The 10,016-nt window shown below is 42.8% G+C and overlaps 1 protein-coding gene across 3 annotated transcripts in view; it reads right to left on the bottom strand.

Moving 5' to 3' along the window:
* CDHR4 (cadherin related family member 4) overlaps positions 1-2,140 on the bottom strand; it is a 36,433-nt gene extending 34,293 nt beyond the window's left edge. For all 3 annotated transcript variants that reach the window (XM_007499866.2, XM_003341708.3, XM_007499867.3), the window contains exons 1-3: positions 2,007-2,140; positions 1,794-1,889; positions 298-470 (exon numbers count right to left, since the gene is read on the bottom strand). In XM_007499866.2, coding sequence (XP_007499928.2) covers positions 298-470; positions 1,794-1,889; positions 2,007-2,097 — 360 coding nt within the window. In that variant the 5' untranslated portion in view covers positions 2,098-2,140. The remainder of the gene's footprint in view (positions 1-297; positions 471-1,793; positions 1,890-2,006) is intronic.
* Positions 2,141-10,016: the final 7,876 nt, after the last annotated feature.

Here is a 10,016-nt window from a genome sequence, read left to right as displayed (position 1 = left end):
GCCTTTATTTCCCCAAAGGGACCAAGACCTCTTTAAGGGCAGGGACTGACTCTGAGATTAGAAAATTTAGAGCTGGAAGAGACCTTAGTATCTTGCCTAATGCTCATCTAATCCCCCACTTTTACAGATGAGGAAACTGAGGCACACCAGGGATATGAATAGAAATTCCCACAGCCTTATCAGAGTCAATCAAGTACCTGTAAGTGTGAATCGATAGAATGGTGTTGGAAGCTAGCCTCGGTTCTCTTAGATCTCCCTAACCACCCCCCACCCCTGCCCAACCCCAGCCCCTCATACCTTTGCCATATACCGTGTTGAAAATCCAGATAAGTCGGGCTGGTTAAAGAAGGTGCTAGAGGGAGTCACTCTGTCTATCTCCAGGGTGGGTGGGCAGGAGCAGTTGAAAGAGAACACATGGATGACCGAGCCTGGTCCCAATCTCTCAGAAATGTTCACAGTCCAGGGCAGCCCTGCATCCAAAGCACAGCTCAGTGTCAGTGATTGGAATTTCTCATGCCCTTTGCACCCTGACAACAGCCTAGAAGTAGCATAGGAACCCGGGCAGCTGAACTGGAATCTGAGGACCTGGAAACAAATGGTTATCTGCCACATGCGACTGGGGAAATTGTGAGGGAATCGCTTATTCTCTTTGAGCCTCAGTTTTCCAATCTGTAAAATGAGAGGACTTCACTAGATGATCTCTCCTACTTCTGCATAATGTACAAAGGTTATCCCTGGTCCTAATGCAAAGGAACTGGTTGACATGGAATAGGTCTCCTTACTTCTCAAGGTCTTGGTTTTCTCTGTAATATGAGAAGAATTGCGCCTGCCCTGTTGAGCCATAGCTCATAAAATATAGAAATAAAAAGGACTTTAATGAGCAGGTCCCCCAAACCCTTCTTTTTACAGGTAGGGAAACTAAGTCCCAGTGAAAAAAAATAATAAAAATAATAACAAGCATTTATATAGCATTTTAAGGTTTGCAAATAATAGCTAATATTTATATAGTGTCTGACATTGTGCCAAGCACTTTAAAAATATTATCATATTTGACTCTCACAGATATCTTGAGAAGTAGATGCTATTTCCCCCCATTTTACAGATGAGGAAACTGAGGCAGACAGAGGTTAAGTGACTTACCTAGAGTCACACAGCCAGTAAGTGTCTAAGGCTGGATTTGAACTCAGGTCTTCCTGACCCTAGTCCTAGTACTCTATCCATTGTACCATGTAGCTACCCCTAAGTAATATATATACATATATATTTACATATATATATATATAAAATCTCATTTGATCTTCACATCAACGCTTTGAGACAGACATAGTAAGCACCTAATAATTGCTAATTGACTAAGATCTGTCCTGCTAATCCTATTTTACACATGAGAAAACCAAGGCAAAGAGAAATAAAGTGACTTGACCAGGGTCACACCTAGCCTAAGATGGGATGCCAACTCAGGTCTTCTTGATTATAAATCCAACACTATCCAGATTTACATTTGCAACAGAAACGTGAAGGTATCTCTCTACAATTACACCTGCAGGAAGCCATAGAATACAGATTCAAACTCAGGTGTGCTGACCCAAGGCCAGAACTCTTCTCAGAGTGGGGAGTGGAGAGTGGAAGTCGCCATGGAGCGATGGGGGACCTTTGGAGACATTTAGAAGGCAGAACTCAAAGGCAGTTGCTTTGGGGAGCTCAGGAGGCTCAAGGGGACCCAGGGTTTGGGGCTGAGGTTCGCCCTGGTCTTCCTTGCCCCCACCCTCCTTCCCACCCTCGGGGAATCCTACCTCTCACGTCATAGACATGGGAGAAGGGAGAAAGCTGTGCTTGGAGTAAGTCTCTGCAATTCAGGAGGTTGACGATATCTAGGAGCGCCGAGGTACCTTCAGAGAGAAGAACATGGGTACTGACTAGGGGTGGGGTGGGAAGGAAACTGCCCGTATGGCAGGGGGGATCCCATAACCTCATCCTTGCCCTTCCCGTGCCCCAACTGCTCCTACCCCAAATGTCCAGGGCAAAAATGAGTCCCCCAAGGAACAGCAGCTTCATGGTGGGGGCCAGCAGCAGCCAGGGGGGATGGAGCTCTCTCATCTGAAGCCCCTGCTTGGTAGCTGGTGTTTGTCACACTCACAAGGTTGCCAGGATGCATTGCCTGGGAGCTGGGGGAGGGCAGGACTTCTGGCATTGCCCTGATCTGAGGGCACCACCCTCTGTTGCTCCACCCAGCCTTGGCTTTGGTTTCAGAAAATCCTGGGGCTCTGATCTCCAGGTGTAATTGCCTGTCACTTCATTAGGCTACCCATTCTCCACTTTGTGAACTTCATTCTCATCCCACTGCCTGGGGCTCAGAAGGGCAGGTAGGAGAAACTGAGGCCCAAGTAAAGCAGGTGACCTACTCAAGGTGACCCAGCTCCTTAGCAAAAAAGCTTAGAGGAGAACATCTTGACTTGGATGTCCCACTGGACCCTCAATACCTGTTTGAAGCTAAACTTATCTTTTTTTTTTTAACCTTTATCGTCTGTGTTAGTACCAATTTGAAGACAGAAGAGTGACAAGGGCTAGACAGACAATCAAGGTTAAATGACTTGCTGAAGGTCACACAGCTAGGAAGTGTTGGATACCAGATTTGAACCCAGGACCACACGACTCCAGGCCTGTGCTCTAGCCACTGAGCAATCCAAGCTTCCCCTGAGCTTATTATCTTTGTCCTAAACTTGTTTTTCCTTCTTATTTCATTTTCTATCTATTGAACCATCACTCCCTTTACTTCTCTTCTCTGTATCCTTGGGGTTATCTTTAATTCTTCCCTTTTTTACCTCTCCTGTATAATCAATTACCAAGTTCTATTAATTACACCTTTGCCATAGCTCCCCCTTTGTCACTATATACAGCATGACCTCTGATTTATATTTCTTATATTACTATAAAGATATAAGGTATTTCTTCTATTGTTTATATTTTTTTATTTATTTTAGGTTGTCTTTCTTAATATGAAAATATTTCTCTATAGGACAGGGGTTCTTCATCTAGAATCCATGGAATAAGAAGTCCTTGGATATATTTTAAAGGGTTCATGAATTTGAATGGCAAAAATTACAACTTTATTTTCATTAACTTCTAAATGAAATGTATATTTCCTTAAATTATTTTATTTTTTAAAACACTGAGACAATTTTGTTATTCTATTTTTTTAGCTCCAAATTCTCTTCCTCCCCCTCTCCCCTTCCCTACCCAATAAGCAGGGAAGAAAAGCAAAATCTATTTAAAAAAATATATATATATATACATAGTTGTGCAAAACAAATGTCTAGATTAGCCATGTTCCCCCTCCCTCAAAATAGAAAGAAAGAAAGAAAGAAAGAAAGAAAGAAAGAAAGAAAGAAAGAAAGAAAGAAAGAAAGAAAGAAAGAAAGAAAGAAGAAAGAAAGAAAGGAAGAAGAAGAAGGAAGGAAGAAGGAAGGAAGGAAGGAAGGAAGGAAGGAAGGAAGGAAGGAAGGAAGGAAGGAAGGAAGGAAGGAAGGAAGGAAGGAAGGAAGGAAGGAAGGAAGGAAGGAAGACGGAAGGAAGACGGAAGGAAGGAAGGAAGGAGGAAGGAAGGAAGGAAGGAAGGAAGGAAGGAAGGAAGGAAGGAAGGAAGGAAGGAAGGAAGGAAGGAAGGAAAATACACTTTCAATCTGTACTCTGAGTCATCAGAGTTACTAAGTCTTTCACAACTGATAATCTTCTCATTACTGCCATTTCCGTGTAGATTGTTCTCCTACTTCTGCTCACTTCACTTTGCATCAGTTCATACAAGTCTTCCCAGGTTTTTCCAAAACTATCCCTTCATCGTTTCTTATAGTATGAGTATACCATCAGATCCATACACCATGATTTGTTCAGCCCTTCCCCCAATTAATGTGTATCTCCTTGGTTTCCAATTGGAACCACAGATAGAGCTGCTATAAATAACTTTGAATACATTTTCTTTTTTTCTTTAATCTATTTTGGTTAAAACCTGGTAGTAGTATTGCTAAGTCAAAGGTATGCACAGATTTGTAGCTCTCTCTATATAGGATATAGTTCCAAAGTTTGCTCCAGAATGCTTGGTCTAGTTCACAGTTACACTAACAATACATTAATGTACCTGTTTTCCTATATCCCCTCTAGCATGTCATTTTCCATTATTTTGTCATTTTAGCCAATCTGATGGCTAGAGGTGGTACCTCAAAGTTGTTTTAATTTCCATTTTTTAATTATTGGTTTAGAGCATTTTTCCAAATGGTTATTGATAGCTTTGATTTCTTCCTCTGAAAATTATGTATTCATATCCTTTGACCACTTATCAGTTGGGGAATAGCTCTTATTTCCCTGAACATTTTAGAAATGAAATCTGTATTTGAGGAACTTGTAAGGACTTTTTTTCAGTTTCTTGTTTTTCTTCTAATTTTAACTGCATTGAATTTAGTTGTGTAAAAACTTTAAAAAATTTTTATAATTTTAATGATAAATTTATATATAATATATGACAATAAATTAACATTATATATGAATATAATTTAATTATAGAATTTAAAAGATCTGTTTTTACCTCCCATCAACCCATCTCTTCCTTGTTCATGAACTCTCCCCTTATCCAGGGATCTGACAGTAAATTACTTCCATGTTTCACTAATTTGTTTTTGATATATCTTTTTTTATGCCTAAATCATGTCCTCATTTTCAGTTTATCTTAGTATACAGTGTCAGTTCTTGGTCTGTGCCTAATTTGTGGCCAACCACTTCCAAGTTTTCCTGACAGTTTCTGTCCAATAGCAAAGAGTTTTTGCCCCAATAGCTGGGATCTCTGAATTGATCAAATGTTAAGTGACTGTGCCCATTTACTTCGGTATATTGTGTCTTTAACCTGTTTCACTGATCAATCACTATTTCTTATCTAGTAACTAATTATCTCGATGATAATGCTTTGTAGAATAGTTTAAGATCTGGTACTATGAGGCCCCCTGTCCTTCCCGCCCCCCTTTTTTTCACCTATTCTCTTGATATTCTGAACCTTTTATTCCTCTAGATGAAGGTCATAATTACTTTTTCTAGCTCAATAAAGCAATTCTTTGCCAGTTTGACTGGCATGGCACTGAACAAGTGGATTAATTTAGGCGGTGCTGTCATCTTTGTTATATCAGCTTGGCCTGGTATTTCTCCAATTATTTAGAAGTTTTTATTTGTGGGAAGAGTATTTTGTAACTGTATTCACAGAGTTCCTGTGTATGTGTTGTGATTCCCAAGAAATTTGTGTGTCTGTAGCTCTTTTAAATGGATTTCTGTTTTTATCTCTTCCTGCTGGGTTTTGCATCTGTACAAAATGCTGATGATTTGTGTGGGTTTATCTCATATCCTGTAACTGCTGAAGTTGATAAATGTTTCGACTACTTTTTGGTTGTTTCTCTAGAGTTTTCTGAGTAAACCGTCATATCTGCAAAAAATGATGTTTTGTTTCTACTGCTTATGCTTATTCATTGAATTTCTTTTTTCCCTCTTCTTGCTGTAGCTAGCATTTTTAATACAACATTGGATAAAAATGGTGATACTGGACATCCTTGGTTCACCTCTGATCTGTATGGAAAGGCTTCTAGCTTATCATCATTATAGACTTGCTCCTGATTTTATTTATTTATTATTTTTTAAACCCTTATCTTCCACCTTGAGTTGAGTTCAGATCTTCCAGACTTGAGTTCAAATCTTGCCTCAGATACTTTGGAGCTGTGGGAACCTGGGAAAGTCACTTCACCTTATTTGCCTCAATTTCCTCATTTGTAAATTGAGCTGGAAAAGGAAATGGCAAGTCACTCTATTCTTAAGAAAATCCCAAATAAGTTTTGCTTTTATATGAGTATTCTCTTGCAACAATGACCAACATAGAAATATGTTTTGCATGGTAATACATGTATAGCCCAGATCAAATTGGTTACCATCTTCAAACGGGGTGGTAAGGGGAAGGGGGGAGATAATTTGGATTTCATAATTTTGGAAAATGAATGTTGAAAATTGTTATTACATGTAATTGGGAAAACAGTATCTTTTGGGGGGAAAATCCGAAAGAGGGTCACAGAGTCAGACATGACTGAATAACATGAACACCAACTTCCCAGATTGCCCTGAAAACTTGTAGGCCCCCAGACCGAGATGTCAAAACAGCAGGACATAGAAATACAGAAGCTCAGACTAGACATCTCTTCCAGAAGTGAGTGGAGCTTAACACTAACATAAAGCTTAAAGTCAAGAAATAGGCTGGAAAAACGAGCAGACAAAAAAGCTCCCTAGTAGGGACTCTTCCCATCCTTTCCCCGCTGGGTATCCACTGTCTGCCCAGGCTGCATTTCCTCTGGACAGGGGAGGAATGTCCTACTCTCTGCTTTCCCCAATCCTCCCACCATCTCTATCAAGTGCAAATTATAGAATATCAAAGCTGGACCGGGACACAGAGATTATCTAGATCATGCCATTGCAAGCCAGAGAAGGTAAGCAATTTGTCATGGGTTAGACAGCTAGTGAGTGGTACAGCCAGTCCTCTAAACCAGATCTCCTGATTTCCAATTCAAGGTCCTTTTTCATGCTCTCTGCCCAGCCAGCCCCAGCCAACTCTGTCAAGCCAAGTATTCTGTCTTCCTCAAAAGTTCAGTGAAAACCACCTCTTACAGTAAGTCGTTCCTAACTGAAGGAAGCTCTCTCTTCTCTGAAGTCCCCTCGCTTAGGATCTGAGCCTCTGCCATGGCTCTTGTCACATAACTTCTTGCCTTGGCTTGGAGCTAGCCTGGGTCTCTGGCTGATTTCCCTGGGAGATTGCAAGTTCCCTAAGGTTGGGAATGCATCTTGCCCATCTATTTCCACCTTGGGGTAGCCTAGCGCAGTAATGGGGAGCAGTATTTAAATTCCTACTTGGTGCCAAGCACATAGACTTCAGTCTATGACCTGATCAAGGATAGAGCTTCAGTGCCAGAACAAAGACTTATGGGTGGTATTGGTACAGATGCTTATCCTTTCCATAGCAGGGGCTGTTCTTCCCTTTTTTTGCGTTATGGCTTGCAAAGTATTTTCTGTATGTTATCCTATTTAATCCTCACAACCACTCTAGGAAGTAGTGTTATTATTATCATCCCCCATTTTACAAATGAAGAAACTGAGGCTGAGAAACATGAAGTGACTCACTCAATGACTCACAGCTGGTCTTCCTGACTCCAGCTCCAGTTCCTACCCTTTATCCAGGAGTCCTCCGACTGCTTGTTAAATGAATATATTGGATGAGACTAGAACACAGAGTTTTGTTGTGCCACAGATCCCTGTGGCAGTCTGGTCAAGCCTAATACTATTCTGCTTTGTCAGGTCCATTCATATTGAAGGAATAATAATTAAATTAGTGGACGTAGATGTACATTTTTCCTATCCAAGCTCATGCGTCCCTTGAAATGTTCCCAAATGACCCCTGGGATTCCGTGGGCTCTCATGTGGTCTCTAAAATTTAATGAAAGAATGTCATTGGCTTTTGAAGGGGTGAGAAGGCAGAATGGGAAGGTAGGAAGGAGGAAAGGAATTCATACACTCACCACCAGGGGGCGCGACTGCCCTGCTCAGTCCAGGGTTTTACCTAGACAAGGCAGAATGACTCTGTGGGGAAAAGGGCTGGATGGGTTGAGAGATTTGAGTTTCCAGGGTTACCTCTCAACCCGAGTGTTCTAGTTTCTGGGCCGTGGCAGGGCAGGGTGCAGTTGGCTCTGGAAGTTCTCAACTGACCAGTGCAGGGCACAGGGGCTCCCCAACCATGCTGAAATCGCACCCCAACAGCCCTCCTTCCTATGCACCCCACTCCTTGGGGAAGGGCCCGTTTCTCTCCTGTCAGCAAGTAATAACAATAATAGCTAGTTTTGAGATGGCACTTTGAAGTCTGCAACCATCTTACAAAGACTCTTTTATCTGCACAACCCTGGAAGAGCTTTTAAGATCTTTGTTTTAGAGATGAGGAAACCGAGTCAGACGGTGGCTAAGTGAATTACCCAGAGTCTCACAACTGAGGCTGGATCCAGTTTTCCTGACCCTGTGTCTAGCACTCTCTTCACTAGCTGACTCAATGTAGGGGGCAGAAACATCAGATCCTGGTGGCCTTTTGGAGTCAGAAGAGACCCCAGCCTAGCCAGTCATCTAATCTCTTTATTTTACAAAGGAAAAACATTTTGAACCCTTTTTTCAATGGTTCTCTCCCTTTCCTCTTCCCCTCCTCCATTAGAAAAAGAAAAACTAAATTCCTTTTAAAAAAACAAATATACATAGTTTAACATAACAAATCTCCTAAAATGCCATGTCCAAACATGTCTTATTTACAGAGAGGGAAACTGAGGCCCAGGGAGGTACAGGCATATGGGTAGTAAGAGGCTCTGGAACATGGGGTCAATGGATCAGTTTCAGGGGATCCTTGAACTTGGGTGGGAACAATGTGGCATCTTTATTTTCACTAACTTTTAACTGAAAGTATTTCCTTCAATTATTTCAAAAAATGATTCTGAGGACTCTATCAGAATGCCAATTGTCCATGATACCAAAAGCATTCAAAAGTTCCACTATATATATACATATATATATAAGCTATTTCCCAAGCTCACTTACCTTTCCCAGCTTCTGCCTCAGTCTCTCTGTCTCTGCCTCTCTCAGTCTCTCTTTGTTTCTCTGTCTCTTTGACTGTCTCAGTCTGTCTCTGACTGACTGTGTCTCAGTCTCTGGTTGTCTGTCTCTCTCCTGGCATTGTGGAAGGAATACTGGGCTTGAGGGAGGGTTAACAACCCTGGGGGACCCGATATTTGCTGTATGTGTGATCTTGAGCAAGTTTCCTCCTTCCTCTGGGCAACCCTTAGTGCCCCTTCTGTCTCCCACATTCCATTTTCCATGAAGTGAACACTGATTAAATCTCTACTAAGTGCCAGGCATTATGCTTGGGATGCAAAGACAAAACCCCAAAGTTCCTGTGCCTCATGGAGCTGGCAGGCTACAGATGCCATATACACCAAGGAGTACAGAGCAAGGGATAGGAAGAGATGGGAGCAAAGACAAAAAATCAGGAAAAGTAGTTTAAGAACATATATGAAGGGGGCAGCTGGGTAGCTCAGTGGTTGGAGAGTCAGGTCCAGAGAGGGGAGGTCCTGGGTTCAAGTCTGACCTCAGATACTTCCTAGCTGTGTGACCCTGGGCAAGTCACTTACCCCCCATCACCTAAGTCTTACTGCTCTTCTGCTTTGGTACCAATGCACAGTATTGATTCCAAGACAGAAGGTGAGGGTTTTTAAAAAAGAATATATATGTGTGTATATATATAATATATATGTAAAATATAAATGAGGAAAGAGACTTCATCCAGTTGGAGGGAATCAGAGAAGGTCCTCGCAGGGCTGCATCAGTCCACAAATATTTAAGCACCTATTGCAGGGGCCAGGCATTGTGCTAGGTGCTGGGCATAAACAGAACCGGAAAGTCCCAGGCCCCACTGGCTAGGGGGTTTCTTTCTTTCTACCGGGGAAGGCTGGCACTAGAGTCAGGAGTGCCTGGAGGGAAGACCGGGATCTGGACCGGAGAGGGAATGTGCTGCTCCCGGGACAGCCAGCCGGGACATTCTGGGTTCTAAGAACTCTCCCGATTCTGACCCTGCGCTCTCTGTCCCAAGTTGGATTTTCTAGTGATTTCCACCAGCCCAGTCACTGTTCCAAACAACTCTCCACACTCCCCGGAGCCTCTGCCATCCATGCTCCGTCCCACAGAGACTCTGGTCCCATAGCTTTGGCTGGAGGGCGAGGAAGGAGAGAGCTGGGGTGCCGACCAGCCCGAGAGGAGTCTGGAGAGGGCACAATGGCCGGGAGAGGGGGGGGGGCACCACACTGGTCCCCAGCGCTGGGTCTCCCGATCCTCGCCTCCAGCTGGAAGCGGGGGCTCCAGTTACAGCCCTCCTCCTTCCCCCTCCCCACACTTCCCGGCCTCATTGGCTGGCTGTGGGA

Source organism: Monodelphis domestica, chromosome 7 (genome assembly GCF_027887165.1).
Source record: "Monodelphis domestica isolate mMonDom1 chromosome 7, mMonDom1.pri, whole genome shotgun sequence".
In the NCBI taxonomy this organism is placed as follows: domain Eukaryota; kingdom Metazoa; phylum Chordata; class Mammalia; order Didelphimorphia; family Didelphidae; genus Monodelphis; species Monodelphis domestica.
The sequence above is the reverse complement of the archived record's forward strand: the minus strand, read 5'-3'. Positions and strand labels throughout refer to the sequence as shown.